The 24,589-nt window shown below is 42.4% G+C and overlaps 2 protein-coding genes across 2 annotated transcripts in view; one reads left to right on the top strand and one right to left on the bottom strand.

The window, feature by feature from the left end:
• Positions 1-24,589, bottom strand: part of LOC139376666 (mitochondrial glutamate carrier 1-like) — a 273,532-nt gene that overhangs the window by 5,125 nt on the left and 243,818 nt on the right. The window lies entirely within an intron of this gene.
• The window catches only part of LOC139376660 (von Willebrand factor), a 228,581-nt gene that overhangs the window by 94,364 nt on the left and 109,628 nt on the right, over positions 1-24,589 (top strand). The window contains exons 20-26 of the mRNA XM_071119496.1: positions 3,776-3,914; positions 18,091-18,225; positions 18,384-18,530; positions 19,722-19,862; positions 20,146-20,244; positions 21,057-21,213; positions 22,073-22,237. Of these exons, the coding sequence (XP_070975597.1) occupies positions 3,776-3,914; positions 18,091-18,225; positions 18,384-18,530; positions 19,722-19,862; positions 20,146-20,244; positions 21,057-21,213; positions 22,073-22,237 (983 nt within the window). The remainder of the gene's footprint in view (positions 1-3,775; positions 3,915-18,090; positions 18,226-18,383; positions 18,531-19,721; positions 19,863-20,145; positions 20,245-21,056; positions 21,214-22,072; positions 22,238-24,589) is intronic.

Raw genomic sequence — 24,589 nt, 5'->3', positions numbered from 1 at the left:
GGCCCCCTTGAACTTTGCAACCTTTTGCCACATTTCAGGCTTCAAACATAAAGAAAAAAAACTGTATTTTTTGTGAAGAATCAACAACAAGTGGGACACAATCATGAAGTGGAACGACATTTATTGGATATTTCAAACTTTTTTAACAAATCAAAAACTGAAAAATTGGGCGTGCAAAATTATTCAGCCCCTTTACTTTCAGTGCAGCAAACTCTCTCCAGAAGTTCAGTGAGGATCTCTGAATGATCCAATGTTGACCTAAATGACTAATGATGATAAATACAATCCACCTGTGTGTAATCAAGTCTCCGTATAAATGCACCTGCACTGTGATAGTCTCAGAGGTCCGTTAAAAGCGCAGAGAGCATCATGAAGAACAAGGAACACACCAGGCAGGTCCGAGATACTGTTGTGAAGAAGTTTAAAGCCGGATTTGGATACAAAAAGATTTCCCAAGCTTTAAACATCCCAAGGAGCACTGTGCAAGCGATAATATTGAAATGGAAGGAGTATCAGACCACTGCAAATCTACCAAGACCTGGCCGTCCCTCTAAACTTTCAGCTCATACAAGGAGAAGACTGATCAGAGATGCAGCCAAGAGGCCCATGATCACTCTGGATGAACTGCAGAGATCTACAGCTGAGGTGGGAGACTCTGTCCATAGGACAACAATCAGTCGTATATTGCACACATCTGGCTTTTATGGAAGAGTGGCAAGAAGAAAGCCATTTCTTAAAGATATCCATAAAAAGTGTTGTTTAAAGTTTGCCACAAGCCACCTGGGAGACACACCAAACATGTGGAAGAAGTTGAAGAAATTGAACTTTTTGGCAACAATGCAAAACGTTATGTTTGGCGTAAAAGCAACACAGCTGAACACACCATCCCCACTGTCAAACATGGTGGTGGCAGCATCATGGTTTGGGCCTGCTTTTCTTCAGCAGGGACAGGGAAGATGGTTAAAATTGATGGGAAGATGGATGGAGCCAAATACAGGACCATTCTGGAAGAAAACCTGATGGAGTCTGCAAAAGACCTGAGACTGGGACGGAGATTTGTCTTCCAGCAAGACAATGATCCAAAAACATAAAGCAACATCTACAATGGAATGGTTCAAAAATAAACATATCCAGGTGTTAGAATGGCCAAGTCAAAGTCCAGACCTGAATCCAATCGAATCTGTGGAAAGAACTGAAAACTGCTGTTCACAAATGCTCTCCATCCAACCTCACTGAGCTCAAGCTGTTTTGCAAGGAGGAATGGGAAAAAATGTCAGTCTCTCGATGTGCAAAACTGATAGAGACATACCCCAAGTGACTTACAACTGTAATCGCAGCAAAAGGTGGCGCTACAAAGTATTAACTTAAGGGGGCTGAATAATTTTGCACGCCCAATTTTTCAGTTTTTGATTTGTTAAAAAAGGTTGAAATATCCAATAAATGTCGTTCCACTTCATGATTGTGTCCCACTTGTTGTTGATTCTTCACAAAAAAATACTGTTTTATATCTTTATGTTTGAAGCCTGAAATTTGGCAAAAGGTCGCAAAGTTCAAGGGGGCCAAATACTTTCGCAAGGCACTGTATTTCAAGGCCTACCTTCAAACTCAGTGCCTCTTTGCTTGACATCATAGGAAAATCCAAAGAAATTAGCTAAGACATCAGGAAAAAAATTGTAGACCTCCACAAGTCTGGTTCATCCTTGGGAGAAATGTCCAAATGCCTGAAGGTAGCATGTTCATCTGTACAAACAATAGTATGCAAATATAAACACCATGGGACCGCACAGCCGGTCAGGATGGAGGCGCGTTCTGTCTCCTAGAGATCAACGTACTTTGGTGCAAAAAGTGCAAATCAATCCCAGAACAACAGCAAAGGACCTTAAGATGCTGTAGGAAACAGGTACAAAAGTATATATATTCACAGTAAAACGAGTCCTATATCGACATAATCTGAAAGGTCACTCAGCAAGCCAGAAGCCACTATTCCAAAACCAACATAGAAAATCCAGACTACGGTTTGCAACTGCACATAGGGACAAAGATCGTACTTTTTGGAGAAATGTCCTCTGGTCTGATGAAACAAAAATAGAACTGTTTGGCCATAATGACCATCGTTATGTTTGGAGGAAAAAAGGGGGAACACCATCCCCACCGTGAAGCACGGGGGTGGTAGCATCATGTTGTGGGGGTGCTTTGCTGCAGGAGGGACTGGTGCACTTCACAAAATAGATGGATTTATGAGAAAGGAAAACAACATCTCAAGACATCAGTCAGGAAGTTAAAGCTTGGTTGCAAATGTGTCTTCCAAATGGACAATGACCCCAAGCATACTTCCAAAGTTGTGTCAAAATGGCTTAAGGACAACAAAGTCAGGGTATTGGAGTAGCCATCACAAAGCCCTGACCTTAATCCCATAGAAAATTTGTGGGCAGAACTGAAAAAGTGTTTGCGAGCAAGGAGGCCTATACACCTGACTCAGTTACACCAGCTCTGTCAGGAGGAATGTGCCAAAATTCCCCCAACGTATTGTGGGAAGCTTGTGGAAGGCTACTCGAAATGTTTGACCCAGGCAATGCTACCAAATACTAATTGAGTGTATGTAAACTTCTGACCCTCTGAGAACGTGGTGAAATGAATAAAAGCTGAAATAAATCATTCTCTCTACTATTATTCTGACATTTCACATTCTTAAAATAAAGTGGTAATCCTAACCCTAACTGACCTAATAATTTTTACTAGGATTACATTTCAGGAATTGTGAAAACTGAGTTTAAATGTATTTGGCTAAGGTGTACGTAAATGTAAGACTTTAACTGTAAATGGCTTAGACCATACATAACAATATCACCTGGTATGCACCTTGTTGAGACCATACATAACAAAATCACCTGGTATGCACCTTGTTGAGACCATACATAACAATATCACCTGGTATGTACCTTGTTGAGACCATACATAACAATATCACCTGGTATGCACCTTGTTGAGACCATATATAACAATATCACCTGGTATGTACCTTGTTGAGACCATATATAACAATATCACCTGGTATGCACCTTGTTGAGACCATACATAACAATATCACCTGGTATGCACCTTGTTGAGACCATATATAACAATATAACCTGGTATGCACCTTGTTGAGACCATATATAACAATATAACCTGGTATGTACCTTGTTGAGACCATATATAACAATATCACCTGGTATGCATCTTGCTGAGACCATATATAACAATATCACCTGGTATGCAACTTGTTGAGACCATACATAACAATATCACCTGGTATGCACCTTGTTGAGACCATACATAACAATATCACCTGGTATGCACCTTGTTGAGACCATATATAACAATATAACCTGGTATGTACCTTGTTGAGACCATATATAACAATATCACCTGGTATGCATCTTGCTGAGACCATATATAACAATATCACCTGGTATGCAACTTGTTGAGACCATACATAACAATATCACCTGGTATGCACCTTGTTGAGACCATACATAACAATATCACCTGGTATGCACCTTGTTGAGACCTTATATAACAATATCACCTGGTATGCACCTTGTTGAGACCATACCTAACGTAACAATATCACCTGGTATGCACCTTGTTGAGACCATAAATAACAATATCACCTGGTATGCATCTTGTTGAGACCATATATAACAATATCACCTGGTATGCACCTTCTTGAGACCATACCTAACGTAACAATCATCCACATTTTTCTCTGATGTTGTGTTTGTGTCCTGTGCAGTATGTGTGAGAACAGACATTGGAGCTGTACAGCGCACGTGTGTGATGGTGTTTGTCGTACAGTGGGAGAGGGACATTACATCACCTTCGACGGTCTCCAGTACTCCTTCCCTGGACTTTGTCAGTACGTCCTGGTGCAGGTCAGTTTGTGGTACTGTGTGTTATCATGTGTGTCATGCCTGGTACTTGTCTCAAAGTTGTTAAGTAATCATGATGTCAACCCTCTCTCTCCGTCCACCTCTCCATCTTCCCTCCCCCCACTCTCTCTTGGTGTCTTCTTCTCTCTAATTCCACCTCCCTAACTCTCTCCATCCTCTCTCTCTCTCTCCTTCCACAACCTCCCTCCTCTCTGTCCCTCCATCTCTCTCCCTCCAACTTTCCATCTCTCCCCCCACTCTCTATGACTATCACTCTGTCTCACTCCATCCATCTCCCTCTCTCCCTCCCTCTCTCTCTCCAACTCACTCCACCTCTTCAAATCAAATCAAGTCAAATGTATTTGTATAGCCCTTCGTACATCAGCTGATGTCTCAAAGTGCTGTACAGTAACCCAGCCTAAAACCCCAAACAGCAAGCAATGCAGGTGTAGAAGCACGGTGGCTAGGAAAAACTCCCTAGAAAGGCCAAAACCTAAGAAGAAACCTAGAGAGGAACCAGGCTATGTGGGGTGGCCAGTCCTCTTCTGGCTGTGCCGGGTGGAGATTATAACAGAACATGGCCAAGATATTCAAATGTTCATAAATGACCAGCATGGTCAAATAATAATAATCACAGGCAGAACAGTTGAAACTGGAGCAGAAGCACGGCCAGGTGGACTTCCGACAGCAAGGAGTCATCATGCCCGCTAGTCCTGAGGCATGGTCCTCGGGCTCAGGTCCTCCGAGAGAGAAAAAGAAAGATAGAATTAGAGAGAGCATACTTAAATTCACACAGGACACCAGATAGGACAGGAGAAGTATTCCAGATATAACAAACTGACCCTAGCCCCCCGACACATAAACTACTGCAGCATAAATACTGGAGGCTGAGACAGGAGGGGTCAGGAGACACTGTGGCCCTATCCGAGGACACCCCCGGACAGGGCCAAACAGGAAGGATATAACCCCACCCACTTTGCCAAAGCACAGCCCCCACACCACTAGAAGGATATCTTCAACCACCAACTTACGATCCTGAGACAAGGCCGAGTATAGCCCACAAAGATCTACGCCACGGCACAACCCAAGGGGGGGCGCCAACCCAGACAGGAAGATCACAACAGTGACTCAACGCACTCAAGTGACGCACCCCTCCTAGGGATGGTATAAAAGAGCCCTAGTAAGCCAGTGACTCAGCCCCTGTAATAGGGTTAGAGGCAGAGAATCCCAGTGGAAAGAGGGGAACCGGCCAGGCAGAGACAGCAAGGGCGGTTCGTTGCGCCAGGGCCTTTCCGTTCACCTTCACACTCCTGGGCCACACTCAATCATATGACCCACTGAAGAGATGAGTCTTCAGTAAAGACTTAAAGGTTGAGACCGAGTTTGCGTCTCTCACATGGGTAGGCAGACCATTCCATAAAAATTGAGCTCTATAGGAGAAAGCCCTGCCTCCAGCTGTTTGCTTAGAAATTCTAGGGACAATTAGGAGGCCTGCGTCTTGTGACCGTAGCGTATGTGTAGGTATGTACGGCAGGACCAAATCAGAGAGATAGGTAGGAGCAAGCCCATGCTTTGTAGGTTAGCAGTAAAACCTTGAAATCAGCCCTTGCCTTGACAGGAAGCCAGTGTAGGGAGACTAGAACTGGAGTAATATGATCAAATTGTGGGGTTCTAGTCAGGATTGTAGCAGCCGTATTTAGCACTCACTGAAGTTTATTTAGTGCTAATTCCGGGTAGACGGAAAGTAAAGCATTGCAGTAGTATAACCTAGAAGTGACAAAAGCATGGATTGATTTTTCTGCATCATTTTTGGACAGAAAGTTTCTGATTTTTGCAATGTTACGTAGATGGAAAAAAGCTGTCCTTGAAACAGTCTTGATATGTCTTCAAATATCTACCTGAATCTACCTTATCTACCTGAATGAGATCCGGCTGGCTCCTCTGTCGCGACGTTACCTGAACGCCCATCTGCGGCCCGCTAACCGTTAGCTGTCTTACCGGCTGCTATCTGAATAGACAATCGGACAATTTATTTATTTTTATTATTATTATGTTTTCTTCTCGGGCCTCTATAACTATATCTATTGTTCTTATTTTTGTTGTTGCTGTGTGATTTGGATTAATCCCCTCTACCACACGGAACCCCACTAATCTACTGACCGAACGCAAGAGGTGGCTAACAACAGACTCCATCCTATGCTAGCTTGCTACTGGTTGGCCTGGCTAGCTGTCTAAATCGCCGTGACCCTCAACCAACCTCTCCACTCACTGGACCCTTTTGATCACTCGACTAAGCATGCCTCTCCTTAATGTCAATATGTCTTGTCCATTGCTGTTCTGGTTAGTGTTTATTGGCTTATTTCACTGTAGAGCCTCTAGTCCTGCTCACTATACCTTATCCAACCTATTAGTTCCACCACCCACACATGCAATGACATCTCCTGGTTTCAATGATGTTTCTAGAGACAATATCTCTCTCTTCATCAATCAATACCTAGGTTTACCTCCACTGTATTCACATCCTACCTTACCTTTGTCTGTACATTATACCTTGATGCTATTTTATCGCCCCCAGAAACCTCCTTTTACTCTCTGTTCCAGACGTTCTAGACGACCAATTCTTATTGCTTTTAGCCGCACCCTTATTCTACTCCTCCTATGTTCCTCTGGCGATGTAGAGGTGAATCCAGGCCCTGCAGTGCCTAGCTCCACTCCTATTCCCCAGGCGCTCTCTTTTGACGACTTCTGTAACCGTAATAGCCTTTGTTTCATGCATGTTAACATTAGAAGCCTCCTCCCTAAGTTTGTTCTATTCAATGCTTTAGCACACTCTGCCAACCCGGATGTTCTAGCTGTGTCTGAATCCTGGCTTAGGAAGACCACCAAAAATTCAGACATTTTAATTCCAAACTACAACATTTTCAGACAAGATAGAACTGCCAAAGGGGGCGGTGTTGCAATCTACTGCAAAGATAGCCTGCAGAGTTCTGTCCTACTATCCAGGTCTGTACCCAAACAATTTGAACTTCTACTTTTAAAAATCCACCTCTCTAAAAACAAGTCTCTCACCGTTGCCGCCTGCTATAGACCACCCTCTGCCCCCAGCTGTGCTCTGGACACCGTATGTGAACTGATTGCCCCCCATCTATCTTCAGAGCTCGTGCTGCTAGGCGACCTAAACTGGAACATGCTTAACCCCCCAGCCATCCTACAATCTAAACTTGATGCCCTCAATCTCACACAAATTATCAATGAACCTACCAGGTACCTCCCCAAAGCCTTAAACACGGGCACCCTCATAGATATCATCCTAACCAACTTCCCCTCTAAATACACCTCTGCTGTCTTCAACCAAGATCTCAGCGATCACTGCCTCATTGCCTGCATCCGTAATGGGTCAGCGGTCAAACGACCTCCTCTCATCACTGTAAAACGCTCCCTGAAACACTTCAGCGAGCAGGCCTTTCTAATCGACCTGGCCGGGGTATCCTGGAAGGATATTGACCTCATCCCGTCAGTAGAGGATGCCTGGATATTTTTTAAAAATGCCTTCCTAACCATCTTAAATAAACATGCCCCATTCAAGAAATTTAGAACCAGGAACAGATATAGCCCTTGGTTCTCCCCAGACCTGACTGCCCTTAACCAACACAAAAACATCCTATGGCGTTCTGCATTAGCATCGAACAGCCCCCGTGATATGCAGCTGTTCAGGGAAGCTAGAAACCATTATACACAGGCAGTTAGAAAAGCCAAGGCTAGCTTTTTCAAGCAGAAATTTGCTTCTTGCAACACTAACTCAAAAAAGTTCTGGGACACTGTAAAGTCCATGGAGAATAAGAACACCTCCTCCCAGCTCCCCACTGCACTGAAGATAGGAAACACTGTCACCACTGATAAATCCACCATAATTGAAAATTTCAATAAGCATTTTTCTACTGCTGGCCATGCTTTCCACCTGGCTACTCCTACCCCTGTCAACAGCACTGCACCCCCAACAGCAACTCGCCCAAGCCTTCCCCATTTCTCCTTCTCCCAAATCCATTCAGCTGATGTTCTGAAAGAGCTGCAAAATCTGGACCCCTACAAATCAGCCGGGCTAGACAATCTGGACCCTTTCTTTCTAAAATTATCTGCCGAAATTGTTGCCACCCCTATTACTAGCCTGTTCAACCTCTCTTTCGTGTCGTCTGAGATTCCCATAGATTGGAAAGCAGCTGCGGTCATCCCCCTCTTCAAAGGGGGGGACACTCTTGACCCAAACTGCTACAGACCTATATCTATCCTACCATGCCTTTCTAAGGTCTTCGAAAGCCAAGTCAACAAACAGATTACCGACCATTTTGAATCTCACCATACCTTCTCTGCTATGCAATCTGGTTTCAGAGCTGGTCATGGGTGCACCTCAGCCACGCTCAAGGTCCTAAACGATATCTTAACCGCCATCGATAAGAAACATTACTGTGCAGCCGTATTCATTGATCTGGCCAAGGCTTTTGACTCTGTCAATCACCACATCCTCATCGGCAGACTCAACAGCCTTGGTTTCTCAAATGATTCCCTCGCCTGGTTCACCAACTACTTCTCTGATAGAGTTCAGTGTGTCAAATCGGAGGGTCTGTTGTCCGGACCTCTGGCAGTCTCTATGGGGGTGCCACAAGGTTCAATTCTTGGACCGACTCTCTTCTCTGTATACATCAATGAGGTCGCTCTTGCTGCTGGTGAGTCTCTGATCCACCTCTACGCAGACGACACCATTCTGTATACTTCCGGCCCTTCTTTGGACACTGTGTTAACAACCCTCCAGGCAAGCTTCAATGCCATACAACTCTCCTTCCGTGGCCTCCAATTGCTCTTAAATACAAGTAAAACTAAATGCATGCTCTTCAACCGATCGCTACCTGCACCTACCCGCCTGTCCAACATCACTACTCTGGACGGCTCTGACTTAGAATACGTGGACAACTACAAATACTTAGGTGTCTGGTTAGACTGTAAACTCTCCTTCCAGACCCATATCAAACATCTCCAATCCAAAGTTAAATCTAGAATTGGCTTCCTATTTCGCAAAAAAGCATCCTTCACTCATGCTGCCAAACATACCCTTGTAAAACTGACCATCCTACCAATCCTCGACTTTGGCGATGTAATTTACAAAATAGCCTCCAATACCCTACTCAACAAATTGGATGCAGTCTATCACAGTGCAATCCGTTTTGTCACCAAAGCCCCATATACTACACACCATTGCGACCTGTACGCTCTCGTTGGCTGGCCCTCGCTTCATACTCGTCGCCAAACCCACTGGCTCCATGTCATCTACAAGACCCTGCTAGGTAAAGTCCCCCCTTATCTCAGCTCGCTGATCACCATAGCATCTCCCACCTGTAGCACACGCTCCAGCAGGTATATCTCTCTAGTCACCCCCAAAACCAATTCTTTCTTTGGCCGCCTCTCTTTCCAGTTCTCTGCTGCCAATGACTGGAACAAACTACAAAAATCTCTGAAACTGGAAACACTTATCTCCCTCACTAGCTTTAAGCACCAACTGTCAGAGCAGCTCACAGATTACTGCACCTGTACATAGCCCACCTATAATTTAGCCCTATCAACTACCTCTTTCCCAACTGTATTTTATTTATTTATTTATTTTGCTCCTTTGCACCCCATTATTTTTATTTATACTTTGCACATTCTTCCATTGCAAAACTACCATTCCAGTGTTCTACTTGCTATATTGTATTTACCTTGCCACCAAGGCCTTTTTTGCCTTTACCTCCCTTCTCACCTCATTTGCTCACATTGTATATAGACTTGTTTATACTTTATTATTGACTGTATGTTTGTTTTACTCCATGTGTAACTCTGTGTTGTTGTATCTGTCGAACTGCTTTGCTTTATCTTGGCCAGGTCGCAATTGTAAATGAGAACTTGTTCTCAACTTGCCTACCTGGTTAAATAAAGGTAAAATAAAAAAAATAAAATAATTTTAAAAAAGATAGATCAGGGTCCAGAGTAACGCCGAGGTCCTTCACAGTTTTATTTGAGACGACTGTACAACCATTAAGATTAATTGTCAGATTCAACAGAAGATCTCTTTGTTTCCTGGGACCTAGAACAAGCATCTCTGCTTTGTCCGAGTTTAAAAGTAGAACATTTGCAGCCATCCACTTCCTTATGTCTGAAACACATGCTTCTAGCGAGGGCAATTTTGGGGCTTCACCATGTTTCATTGAAATGTACAGCTGTGTGTCATCTGTATAGCAGTGAAAGTTAACATTATGTTTCGAATGACATCCCCAAGAGGTAAAATATATAGTGAAAACAATAGTGGTCCTAAAACGGAACCTTGAGGAACACCGAAATTTACAGTTGATTTGTCATAGACAAACCATTCACAGAGACAAACTGATATCTTTCCAACAGATAAGATCTAAACCAGGCCAGAACTTGTCCGTGTAGACCAATTTGGGTTTCCAATCTCTCCAAAAGAATGTGGTGATCGATGGTATCAAAAGCAGCACTAAAGTCTAGGAGCACGAGGACAGATGCAGACCCTCAGTCTGATGCCATTAAAATGTAATTTACCACCTTCACAAGTGCAGTCTCAGTGCTATGATGGGGTCTAAAACCAGACTGAAGCATTTTGTATACATTGTTTGTCTTCAGGAAGGCAGTGAGTTACTGAGCAACAGCCTTTTCTAAAAATGTTGAGAGGAATGGAAGATTCGATATAGGCCGATAGTTTTTTATATTTTCTGGGTCAGGATTTGGCTTTTTCAAGAGAGGCTTTATTACTGCCACTTTTAGTGAGTTTGGTACACATCCGGTGGATAGAGAGCCGTTTATTATGTTCAACATAGCATGCACCTTGAAGGTTTAGAGGCCATTATTATTTTCATCATTGTGTCAAGAGATATAGTACTTAAAAACTTCAGTGTCTCTCTTGATCCTAGGTCCTGGCAGAGTTGTGTAGACTCAGGACAACTGAGCTTTGAAGGAATACGCAGATTTAAAGAGGAGTCCGTAATTTGCTTTCTAATAGTCATGATCTTTTCCTCAAAGAAGTTCATGAATTTATTACTGCTGAAGTGAAAGCCATCCTCTCTTGGGGAATGCTTCTTTTTAGTTAGCTTTGCGACAGTATCAAAAAGGAATTTCGGATTGTTCTTATTTTCCTCAATTAAAGTTGGAAAAATGGGATGATCGAGCAGCAGTAAGGGCTCTTTGATACTGTACGGTACTGTCTTTCCAAGCTAGTCAGAAGACTTCCAGTTTGGTGTGGCGCCATTTCCGTTCCAATTTTCTGGAAGCTTACTTTAGAGCTCGGGTATTTTCTGTATCCCAGGGAGCTAGTTTCTTATGATAAATGTTTTTTGTTTTTAGGGGTGCAACTGCATCTAGGGTATTGCGCAAGGTTAAATTGAGTTCCTCAGTCAGGTGGTTAACTGATTTTTGTCCTCTGGCGTCCTTGGGAGTCTGGAAGGACATCAAGGAATCTTTGTGTTGTCTTTGAATTTATAGCACGACTTTTGATGTTCCTTGGTTGGGTCTGAGCAGATTATTTGTTGCAATTGCAAACGTAATAAAATGGTGGTCCAATAGTCCAGGATTATGAGGAAAAACATTAAGATCCACAACATTTATTCCATGGGACAAAACTAGGTCCAGAGTATGACTGTGACAGTGAGTAGGTCCAGAGACATGTTGGACAAAACCCACTGAGTCGATGATGGCTCCGAAAGCCTTTTGGAGTGTGTCTGTGGACTTTTCCATGTGAATATTTAAGTCACCAAAAATGTTAATATTATCTGCTATGACTACAAGGTCCGATAGGAAATCGGGGAACTCAATGAGGAACGCTCTATACAGGCTACTACTGCCTGTAAACAGTAGCTATAAAAAGTGGTTGAGTAGGCTGCAAAGATTTCATGACTACAAGCTCAAAAGACGAAAACATAATTTTTTATTTTTGTAAATTGAAATTTGCTATCGTAAATGTTAGCAACACCTCTGCCTTTGCGGGATGCACGGTGGGATATGGTCACTAGTGTAGCCAGGAGGTGAGGCCTCATTTAACACAGTACATTCATCAGGCTTAAGCCATGTTTCAGTCAGGCCAATCACATCAAGATTATGATCAGTGATTAGTTCATTGACTATAATTGCCTTTGAAGTAAGGGATCTAACATTACAGTGCCTTGCGAAAGTATTCGGCCCCCTTGAACTTTGCGACCTTTTGCCACATTTCAGGCTTCAAACAATCATGAAGTGGAACGACATTTATTGGATATTTCAAACTTTTTTAACAAATCAAAAACTGAAAAATTGGGCGTGCAAAATGATTCAGCCCCCTTAAGTTAATACTTTGTAGCGCCACCTTTTGCTGCGATTACAGCTGTAAGTCGCTTGGGGTATGTCTCTATAAGTTTTGCACATCGAGAGACTGACATTTTTTCCCATTCCTCCTTGCAAAACAGCTCGAGCTCAGTGAGGTTGGATGGAGAGCATTTGTGAACAGCAGTTTTCAGTTCTTTCCACAGATTCTCGATTGGATTCAGGTCTGGACTTTGACTTGGCCATTCTAACACCTGGATATGTTTATTATTGAACCATTCCATTGTAGATTTTGCTTTATGTTTTGGATCATTGTCTTGTTGGAAGACAAATCTCCGTCCCAGTCTCAGCTCTTTTGCAGACATCAGGTTTTCTTCCAGAATGGTCCTGTATTTGGCTCCATCCATCTTCCCATCAATTTTAACCATCTTCCCTGTCCCTGCTGAAGAAAAGCAGGCCCAAACCATGATGCTGCCACCACCATGTTTGACAGTGGGGATGGTGTGTGTTCAGCTGTGTTGCTTTTACGCCAAACATAACGTTTTGCATTGTTGCCAAAAAGTTCAATTTTGGTTTCATCTGACCAGAGCACCTTCTTCCACATGTTTGGTGTGTCTCCCAGGTGGCTTGTGGCAAACTTTAAACAACACTTTTTATGGATATCTTTAAGAAATGGCTTTCTTCTTGCCACTCTTCCATAAAGGCCAGATTTGTGCAATATACGACTGATTGTTGTCCTATGGACAGAGTCTCCCACCTCAGCTGTAGATCTCTGCAGTTCATCCAGAGTGATCATGGGCCTCTTGGCTGCATCTCTGATCAGTCTTCTCCTTGTATGAGCTGAAAGTTTAGAGGGACGGACAGGTCTTGGTAGATTTGCAGTGGTCTGATACTCCTTCCATTTCAATATTATCGCTTGCACAGTGCTCCTTGGGATGTTTAAAGCTTGGGAAATCTTTTTGTATCCAAATCCGGCTTTAAACTTCTTCACAACAGTATCTCGGACCTGCCTGGTGTGTTCCTTGTTCTTCATGATGCTCTCTGCGCTTTTAACGGACCTCTGAGACTATCACAGTGCAGGTGCATTTATACGGAGACTTGATTACACACAGGTGGATTGTATTTATCATCATTAGTCATTTAGGTCAACATTGGATCATTCAGAGATCCTCACTGAACTTCTGGAGAGAGTTTGCTGCACTGAAAGTAAAGGGGCTGAATAATTTTGCACGCCCAATTTTTCAGTTTTTGATTTGTTAAAAAAGTTTGAAATATCCAATAAATGTCGTTCCACTTCATGATTGTGTCCCACTTGTTGTTGATTCTTCACAAAAAAATACAGTTTTATATCTTTATGTTTGAAGCCTGAAATGTGGCAAAAGGTCGCAAAGTTCAAGGGGGCCGAATACTTTCGCAAGGCACTGTAAGTAGCCCTATTTTGAGATGTGAGGTATCATGATCTCTTTCAATAATGACAGGAAGGGAGGAGGTCTTTATCCTTGTGAGATTGCTAAGGCGAACACCGCCATGTTTAGTTTTGCCCAACCTAGGTCGAGGCACAGACACGGTCTCAATGGGGATAGCTGAGCTGTCTACGCTGACTGTGCTGGTGGCAGACTCCACTATGCTGGCAGGCTGGCTAACAGCCTGCTGCCTGGCCTGCACCCTATTTCATTGTGGAGCTAGAGGAGTTAGAGCCCTGTCTATGTTGGTAGATACGATGAGAGCACCCCTCCAGCTAGGATGGAGTCCGTCACTCCTCAGCAGGTCAGGCTTGGTCCTGTTTGTGGGTGAGTCCCAGAAAGAGGACCAATTATCTACAAATGCTATCTTTTGGGATGGGCAGAAAACAGTTTTCAACCAGCGATTGAGTTGTGGGGGCCAGAGACAATTACTCGATGCCGACACATCGTTCTAGCTGATTTACACGCTGAAGCTATGTTGCGCTTGGTGATCTCTGACTGTTTCATCCTAACATCGTTGGTGCCGACGTGGATAACAATATCTCTATACTCTCTACACTCGCCAGTTTTAGCTTTAGCCAGCACCATCTTCAGATTAGCCTTAACGTCGGTAGCCCTACCCCCTGGTGAACAATGTATGATCGCTGGATGATTCATTTTAAGTCTAATACTGCGGGTAATGACTAGGGTTTTCAATTTGTCAGCATTTCCCTCCAGAAACCGTGAGAAAGTTGTCCGGCTGCAGGGACCGTGAGAGGGGATTTATACTAAAGTTACTATCTGTACTAACTTACTGGTGGCACAGACGCTGTTTCATCCTTTCCTACACTGAAATTACCCTTGCCTAACGATTGTGTCAGAAGCTGGGCTTGTAGCACAGCTATCCTCGCCTTAAGGCGATCGTTCTCCTGTATATTATGAGTACAGCGACTGCAATTAGAAGGCATCATGTTAATTTTACTACTTAGCTTTGGCTGTTGGAGGTGCTGATGAACCATGTCCAGATAAAGCATCCGGAGTGAAAAAGTTGAATGGAAAAAAAAAATTGAGGGAAAAACCCAAAATATAAACGGTAATTAAAAAGTAAAAAACGTAAAGTTGTCAGGTAGGAAAGTAAGGTTGGCAACAAAACGCACAGCAACACGTAAACAAGTCTTCATCTCTCTCTTTCTCCCTCCACCTCTCTCTCCTTCCATCTCTCTCTCTCCCTCCACCTATCTCAATCCCTCCTCCTCCCTCTCCCCCTCCACCTCTTCCAATCCCTCCTCCTCCCTCTCTCCCTCCACCTCTCCCTTTTCCCTCCTCCTCCCTCTCTCCCTCCATCTCTCCCTTTTCCCTCCACCTACCTCAATCCCTCCTCCTCCCTCCCTCTCTCTCTCCCTCCACCTCACTCTCTCTTCCTCCACCTCTCTCTTTCTCCCTCCACCTCTCTCTTACTCCCTCCACCTCCCTCTCTCTCCCTCCACCTCGCACTCTCCCTCCACCTCTCTCTCTCCCTCCACCTCTCTCTCTTAATCCACCTCCCTCTCTCTCCCTCCACCTCGCTCTCTCCCTCCACCTCTCACTCTCACTCCACCTCTCTCTCTCTCTCTCTCTCCCCTCTCTCTCTCCACCTCCCTCTCTCTCTCCAAATCTCTCTCTTTCTCTCTCAATCTCTCTTCCTCCACATATCTCTCTCTCTCTCCCTCTCTCGCTCTCTCCTCTCCCTCTCTCCCTCCCTCCACTTCTCTCTCCCTCCACCTATCTCAATTCAATTCAATTCAAGGGGCTTTATTGGCATGGGAAACATGTGTTAACATTGCCAAAGCAAGTGAGGTAGATAATATACAAAAGTGAAATAAACAATAAAAATGAACAGTCAACATTACACATACAGAAGTTTCAAAACAATAAAGACATTACAAATGTCATATGATATGTATATACTTACTATTGTTGCAACCCATATTTATGCTTATTTATTTTCCCTTGAGTACTTTAACCATTTGTTACAACACTGTATATATATATAAATATGGGTTGCAACAATAGTACGCATGTCACGGTTTTCTGTATGTGAAGGAGAGTCGGACCAAAATGCGGCGTGTAGATTGCGATCCATGTTTAATAAACAAACGTAAAACACGAATCGATACAAACACTACAAAACAAAGAATGTAACGAAAACCGAAACAGCCCTATCTGGTGAAAACACAGAGACAGGAACAATCACCCACAAACACACAGTGAAACCCAGGCTACCTAAATATGGTTCCCAATCAGAGACAATGACTAACACCTGCCTCTGATTGAGAACCATATCAGGCCAGACATAGAAATAGACAAACTAGACAATGAAACATAGAATGCCCACTCAGCTCACACCCTGACCAACCAAAACATAGAAATATACAAAGTAAACTATGGTCAGGGTGTGACAACGCAAGTATAAACACCATGGGATCACGCAGCCGTCACACCGCTCAGGATGGAGACTTGTTCTGTCTCCTAGAGATGAACATACTTTGGTGCGAAAGGTTCAAATCAATCCCAGAACAACAGCAAAGGACCTTGTGAAGATGCTGGAGAAAACAGGTACAAAAGTATCTAAATCCACAGTAAAATGAGTCCTATATCGACATAACCTGAAAGTCCTCTCAGCAACGCAGAAGCCACTGCTCCAAAACCGACATAAACATTTCCGACTACGGTTTGCAACTGCACAATGGGGACAAAGATCGTACTTTTTTGGAGTAATATCCTCTGGTCTGATGAAACAAAAATAGAACTGTTTGGTCATAATGACCATCGTTATGTTTGGAGGAAAAAGGGGGAGGCTTGCAAAACGAAGAACACCATCCCAACAGTGAAGCATGGGGGTGGCAGCATCATGTTGTGGGGGTGCTTTTCTGCAGGAGGGACTGGTGCACTTCACAAAATAGATGGCATCATGAGGAGGAAAATTATGTGGATATATTGAATCAGCATCTCAAGACATCAGTCAGGAAGTTAAAGCTTGGTCCCAAATGGGCCTTCCAAATGGACAATGAACTCAAACATACTTCCAAAGTTATGGCAAAATTGCTTAAGGACAACAAAGTCAAGGTATTGGTATGGCCATCACAAAGCCCTGACCTCAATCCCATAGAAAATTTGTGGGCAGAACTGAAAAAGTTAGACGATTTAAAGGCAATGCTACCAAATAATAATTGAGTGTATGTAAACTTCTGACCCACTGGTTATGTGATGAAAGATATTATGAAAGTGATGAAAGATATTAAAGCTGAAATAGCTGAAATATTCTGACAACTCATATTCTTAAAATAAAGTGGTGATCCTAACTGACCTAAAACAGGGAATTTTTACTTGGATTAAATGTCAGGAATTGTGAAAAACTAAATAAATGTATTTGGCTAAGGTGTATGTAAACTTCCGACTTCAACTTTATGTCAATGACAGTGGTGTAACGCTCGTCTGAAGAAGAGGGAGTGGACCAAAGCGCAGCGTGGTACGTGTCCATGATGTTTATTAAAATCTGAACACTAGAACAAAATAACAAAGAGCAAAAACATCAACGAACAGTTCTGTCAGGTGCAGAAACATTAAACAGAAAACAACTACCCACATAACACAGGTGTGATAAAGCTACCTAAGTATGATTCTCAATCAGAGACAACGATAGACAGCACAAAGAAATAGAAAACATAGAACTAAAGATACTAGAATGCCCACACTAGTCACACCCTGGCCTAACCAAGAATAAAACCCTCTCCATGGCCAGGGTGTGAAAAGTGGGGCTTAAGCTGCATCCCTGTCTCACCCCACGACCCTGTGGAAAGAAATGTGTGTGTTTTTTGCCCACTTTAAGAACACTTGTTGTTTGTGTACATGGATTTTATTATGTCTTATGTTTTTCCCCCCAACACCACTTTCCATCAATTTGTACAGTAGACCCTCATGCCAAATTGAGTCAAAAGCTCTTTGAAATCAACAAATCATGAGAAGACTTTGCCTTTGTTTTGGTTTGTATGTTTGTAAATAGAGAGCGAACACGTGACCTGTCGTATGGTAATTTGGTAAAAAGCCAATTTGACATTTGCTCAGTACATTGTTTTCACTGAGGAAATGTACAAGTCTGCTGTTAATGATAATGCAGAGGATTTTCCCAAGGTTGCTGTTGACGCATATTGGGGTGAAATTTGTCTCTACTTTTGTGGATCGGGGTGATCAGTCCATGGTTCCAAATATTGGGGAAGATGCCAGAGCTAAGGATGATGTTAATGAATTTAAGCATAGCCAATTGAAATTTGTGGTCTGTATTTTTTATAATTTCATCTCTCTCCCTCCCACCACCTCCCACTCTCTCTCTCTCTACGTCTCCCCTCCCTCTATTTCTCCAGGACCAGTGTGGAGGAGACGAGGGGTCATTCAGGGTGCTTGTGGAGAATGAGGCCTGTGGGGTCGTAGGTCATCGCTGTGCTAAAGCTGTTACAGTCTACTACCAGGGTGGACTCATAACTATGGAGCATGGACAGGTCACACACACACACACACACACACACACACACACACACACACACACACACACACACACACACACACACACACACACACACACACACACACACACACACACACACACACACACACACACACACACACACTTAACCCCCCCCCCCCCCCTCTTCTCCAGGTGAGGATGAAGAAGCCAGTGATGAAGGGTGTTGAGGTGGAGATCATTCGTTCTGGTCAGTTCTTCATCCTGCTGCTGGGGAAACACATCTCTATCAGCTGGGACCTGGGGACCCGCCTGCTGGTACACATCTCCTCACAGTACAGGGTAATACTGCTACTATAATAATACTACACTATTAATGTACTTTTATACTTGCACTACTATACTACTACTACTATACTACTACAATACTACTACTGTATTGTTATACTACTACTACACAATTACTTCTACTACACCACTACTACTGCTCTAATACCACTGCTACTACTACTACTGCTATGCTACCATTACTAAACTACTACTGCTCTAATACCACTACTACTACTACTACTACTATACTACCATTACTAAACTACTACTGCTCTAATACCACTAATATTACTACTACTATTACTAAACTAATAATTATTATTATTATCTACTCCTCCTACTACTGCTCTAATACCACTAATATTACTAAACTACTAATAATATTCATTATCTACTCCTACTGCTACTACTACTGCACTAATACCGCTACTACTACTACTATACTAATATGCTGGAGGACTACTACACTACTACTACACCACTACTACTATACTACCACCATACTACTACACTACTACTATACTACACTATACTACTACACTATACAACTAACTTACTACCACTATACTACTACACTACACTACTACTATACTACCACTATACTACTGCACTACACTACTAATTTACTACCACTATACTACTACACTACACTACTAATTTACTACCACTATACTACTACACTACTAATTTACTACCACTATACTACTACTACAATACCACTACTACACTAATGTGCTGCTATACAAGTACACTACTCTACTACTACTACCATACTATGTCTACTGCTACTATACTACCACAACACTAATATACTAATATAATATACTACCATTATACTACTACTTCACACATATACTACTACTATACAACTAGTGTACAAATATTCTACTGCTATACTACTGTGACACAAATATACTACTGCTATACTAATATGTTACTATACTACTACAGTACTACTATTACACAAATATACTACTGCTATACTACTAGACAAATATACAATATACCACTACTATACTACTACTACACTAATATGCTAGTATACTACTAGACTGCTACTATTCTACCATATTACTACGATTATACTACTACTACACTGCACTTCATAACTTTCTTCATGATTCTGTGTATTTGTTTCTGTGTGTGTGTGTGTGTGTGTGTGTGTGTGTGTGTGTGTGTGTGTGTGTGTGTGTGTGTGTGTAGGAGCGTGTGTGTGGTCTGTGTGGCAACTATGATGGAAACATGAACAACGACCTTCTAAGCAGCAACAACCAGCTGGAGGTCGACTCCACCCACTTTGGAAACTCCTGGAAGGTTAAACCCAGCTGCGCCGATGCAACAAAGGTACACACAAACACACACGCGCACACACACACACACACACACACACACACAGAGACAGTCTGTAGTATGTGTGTTTCTGTTCAACTTCTTCAGAACTTTAACAACGTGTGTGTGTGTCTCTGTGTGTGTGTGTGTGTGTGTGTGTGTCTCTGTGTCTGTCTGTCTGTCTGTCTGTCTGTCTGTCTCTTTGTGTGCGTGTGTGTCTGCGTGTGTGTGTGTGTGTGTGTGTGTGTGTGTGTGTGTGTGTGTGTGTGTGTGTGTGTGTGTGTGTGTGTGTGTGTAGCTACCCCCTCCCTGCAGTGATAACATAGTGAGATTGGTGACTGTGGAACAATCCTGTCGTGTTCTAACCAGTGCCCTCTTCAGAGCCTGCAACAGTCTGGTGAGTCACAAACACACTACATAACACTATTAGAACCTGTAATGAACACTACATTACTCTATATTACCTGTATAACACACACTATACAACGTTCTTATAACCTGTAATAAACACTACAAAAACACGCTTACAGCCAGTAATAAACGCAACATAACGCTTTTGTAACATATAATAAACCTGTAATAAACACTACACTATTACAAATAACCTGCAATAAACACTGCCTAATACAACTACACACTATGTCACCTGTATAACAGACACACTATTTAATGCTCTATAACCTGTAAGAAACACTGCAGCACTCTTATAACCTGTAATAAACACTATATAACACTTTTATAACCTGTAATAAACACCACATAATGCTCTTATAACCTGTAATAAACACTACATAAAACTCTTATAACCTGCATTAAACACTACATAACCTGTAATAAACACCATATATAATTCTCTTTCTTAACCTGTAAAACCCTAAACACTTTTAGAACCATATTAAACACTACATATCACTCTTATATCTTGTAATAAACACTACATAACATTAATAACCTGTAATAAACACTACATAACACTCATAGCCTGTAATAAACACTACAAAACACTTTTGTAACCTGTAATCAACACTACAAAACACTCTTATAACCTGTAAAAACAATACATAACACTCTTACAACCTGTACTAACCACTATATATTACACTTTGTGCACTTGTGTGTGTGTGTGTGTGTGTGTGTGTGTGTGTGTGTGTGTGTGTGTGTGTGTGTGTGTGTGTGTGTGTGTGTGTGTGTGTGCGTGTGTGTGTGTAGGTGGACCCAGAGCCCTATGTAGAGATGTGTGTGGAGGCGGCGTGCTCTTGTCCGTCCGTCGGAGACTGTATGTGTTTCTGTGATATCATCGCTGCATACTCCCAGGCCTGCTCCGAGATGGGCGTGGCTGTCAGCTGGAGGTCTAATGAGCTGTGCCGTAAGTCACAGGTCACACCCACACAGCATGGATACTATAGTTACTCACTGAAAACTGGCGGAATCATTGATCGTGTCCGAAATCTGGCTTGCCAACAACCTACTTAAAATGCATACTACATACTATTCAGAAGGTACAGGACTGCAGTGAGGCTCATACTACTGAGAATGTTTCATCTAATCCTTAATTGGGTTGATTCCCACAATTCATTCACCCCTACAGTAATTATCAGCTGTCAAACACAAGTGGGTCTCGAAAAATACTACATTTAAAACATACTACATTTAAAGCATACTACATTTAAAATATACTATATTTAAAACATACCACATTTAAAACATACTACAATTAAAACGTACTACATTTGGCCTCCTGAGTGGCGCAGTGGTCTAAGGCGGTGGTCCCATCGCACACTAGCGCCTCTTGTGGTGGGCCGGGCGCAGTGCACGCTGACAAGGGCACCAGGTGCACGGTTTTTCCTTCGACACATTGGTATGGCTGGCTTCCGGGTTCAGTGGGCATTGTGTCAAGAAGCAGTGCGGCTTAGTTGGGTTGTGTTTCGGGGGACGCACTGCTCTCGAACTTCGCCTCTCCCGAGTCCGTACCTGAGTTGCAGCGATGAGACAAGACTGTAGCTACCAATTGGATATCACGAAATTGGGTAGAACATTCTACATTTAAAACAAACTACATTTAAAACAAACTACATTTAAAACATACTACATTTAAAACATACTACATTTCTCCCAAAAAACGCAAGTACAGGTATTCAAAGACGGCCACTTTCTATAGCCTTCCGTCTTCAAATAAAGTTGTTTCATGTATTGTGTGTGTGTGTGTGTGTGTGTGTGTGTGTTAGCGCTGAGCTGCGAGGAGCTGAACACTGCAGCGGAGGGTTTGGGGGAGCTATGCCAGTGGAGGTACAACACATGTGGCTCTGCCTGTCCAATCACCTGTCAGCACTCACAGCCCCTCCCCTGTCCATTCACCTGTATCGAGGGCTGCCACGCTACCTGCCCCCCAGGTAAGACACACATATAGATGAGGAGTAATAAAGGTCATGAATTAACTGAAGATTTAATTAATGTATTACTATCACCTTGGTGAACATTTATTTTATTTTTGTTTATCTACGGGTAAATGCGTGGTGTGGTTATTAAATATCTATATATTTTTTTATTGTTATACAAAAGCCTTTTTTTTCACTTTTTTTTTTTTATTATAAAAAAACAGACAAGTCCATCTAATCCAATCAGCACAGTCTAGAACTGGATGACCAGGGCCTTGTATCTAATCCATTCAGCCATATTCTAGAACTGATGACCAGGGTCTTGTTTACAATCAATTCAGCCAAAATCTAGACCTGGATAACCAGGGCATTGTTTCTAATCCATTCAGTCACAGTCAAGAACTGGATAAATCTTGCCTTGTTTTACAATCCATTCAGCCATATTCTAGAACTGGATGGCCAGGGCCTTGTTTCGAAACCATTCATCAACATTCTAGAACTGGATGACCAGGGCCTTGTTTCGAAACCATTCATCAACATTCTAGAACTGGATAACCAGGACCTTGTTTCAAAACCATTCATCAACATTCTAGAACTGGATAACCAGGGCCTTGTTTGGAAACCATTCATAAACATTCTAGAACTGGATGACCAGGGCCTTGTTTTGAAACCATTCATCAACATTCTAGACCTGGATGACCGGGGTCTTGTTTCCAATCCATTCAGTCACAGTCTAGAAATGGATGACCAGGGCCTTGTTTCCAATCCATTCAGTCACAGTCTAGAAATGGATGACCAGGGCCTTGTTTCCAATCCATTCAGTCACAGTCTAGAAATGGATGACCAGGGCCTTGTTTCTAATCCATTCAGCCACAGTCTAGAGCTGGATGACCAGGGTCTTGTTTCCAATCCATTCAGTCACAGTCTAGAAATGGATGCCCAGGGTCTTGTTTCCAATCCATTCAGTCACAGTCTAGAAATGGATGACCAGGGTCTTGTTTCCAATCCATTCAGTCACAGTCTAGAAATGGATGACAAGGGCCTTGTTTCCAATCCATTCAGCCACAGTCTAGAGCTGGATGACCAGGGTCTTGTTTACAATCCATAAAGTCACAGTCTAGAGCTGGATGACCAGGGTCTTGTTTCAAATCCATTCAGCCATAGTCTAGAGCTGGAGGACCAGGGTCTTGTTTCCCAGTTCCGATATGACTTATCATTTTTTTTAGTTTGTTTAACCTTTATTTAACTAGGCAATTAATTTAAGAACAATTTCGTATTTACTGCCAAACCCGGACGAAGCTGGGCCAATTGTGGGATTCCCAATCATGGCCGGATGTGATGCAGGAACTTAAGCTTTACAATGATCATACCATTTGCCATGTTATTTACCAGCAAACTTTTTAAGTGTTTCCCAAACAAGTACGTAGAGGGAACATTGAGTAAGTGCGTAGTTAGACCATTTGTTCATGATCGAAATAAAAGCAGCGCTTCTCTCGGATCAGCTTTCTCCATTCAAATCTGACGTTAGGACATGTGAGGTGTCTGTTTCTCAAACTAGACACTCTAATATACTTGTCCTCTTGCTCAGTTGTGCACCGGGGCCTCCCACTCCTCTTTCTATTCTGGTTAGAGCCAATTTGCACTGTTCTGTGAAGGAAGCAGTACACAGCGTTGTACCAGATCTTCAGTTTCTTCGCAATTTCTCATATGAAATAGCCTTCATTTCTCAGAACAAGAATAAACTGACGAGTTTCAGAAGAAAGTGCTTTGTTTCTGGCCATTTTGAGCCTGTAATCGAACCCACAAATTCTGATGCTCCAGATACTCAACTAGTCTAAAGAAGGCCAGTTGTATTGCTTCTTTAATCAGAACAACATTTTTCTGCTGTGCTAACATAATTGCAAAAGGGTTTTATTAATGATCAATTAGCCTTTTAAAATGATAATCTTGGATTAGCTAACACATTGTGCCATTGGAACACAGGAGTGATGGTTGATGATAGTGGGCCTCTGTATGCCTATGTACTGTAGATATTCCATTAAAAGTCTGCTGTTTCCAGCTACAATAGTCATTTACAACATTAACAATGTCTACACTGTATTTCTGATCAATTTGGTGTTATTTTAATGGAAAGAAAATGTGCTTTTCTTTCAAAAACAAGGACATTTCTAAGTGAGCCAAAACATTTGAACGTGAGTGTATGTGAGAACGTACAGTTGAAGTCGGAAGTTTACATACACCTTAGCCAAATACAAACTCAGTTTTTCACAATTCCTGACATTTAATCCTAGTACAAATTCCCTGTTTTAGGTCAGTTAGGATCACCACTTTATTTTAAAAATGTGAAACGTCAGAACAATAGTTGAG

The sequence above is a fragment of the Oncorhynchus clarkii genome, chromosome 2 (assembly GCF_045791955.1).
Source record: "Oncorhynchus clarkii lewisi isolate Uvic-CL-2024 chromosome 2, UVic_Ocla_1.0, whole genome shotgun sequence".
NCBI classification, from domain to species: Eukaryota; Metazoa; Chordata; class Actinopteri; order Salmoniformes; family Salmonidae; genus Oncorhynchus; species Oncorhynchus clarkii.
The sequence above is the reverse complement of the archived record's forward strand: the minus strand, read 5'-3'. Positions and strand labels throughout refer to the sequence as shown.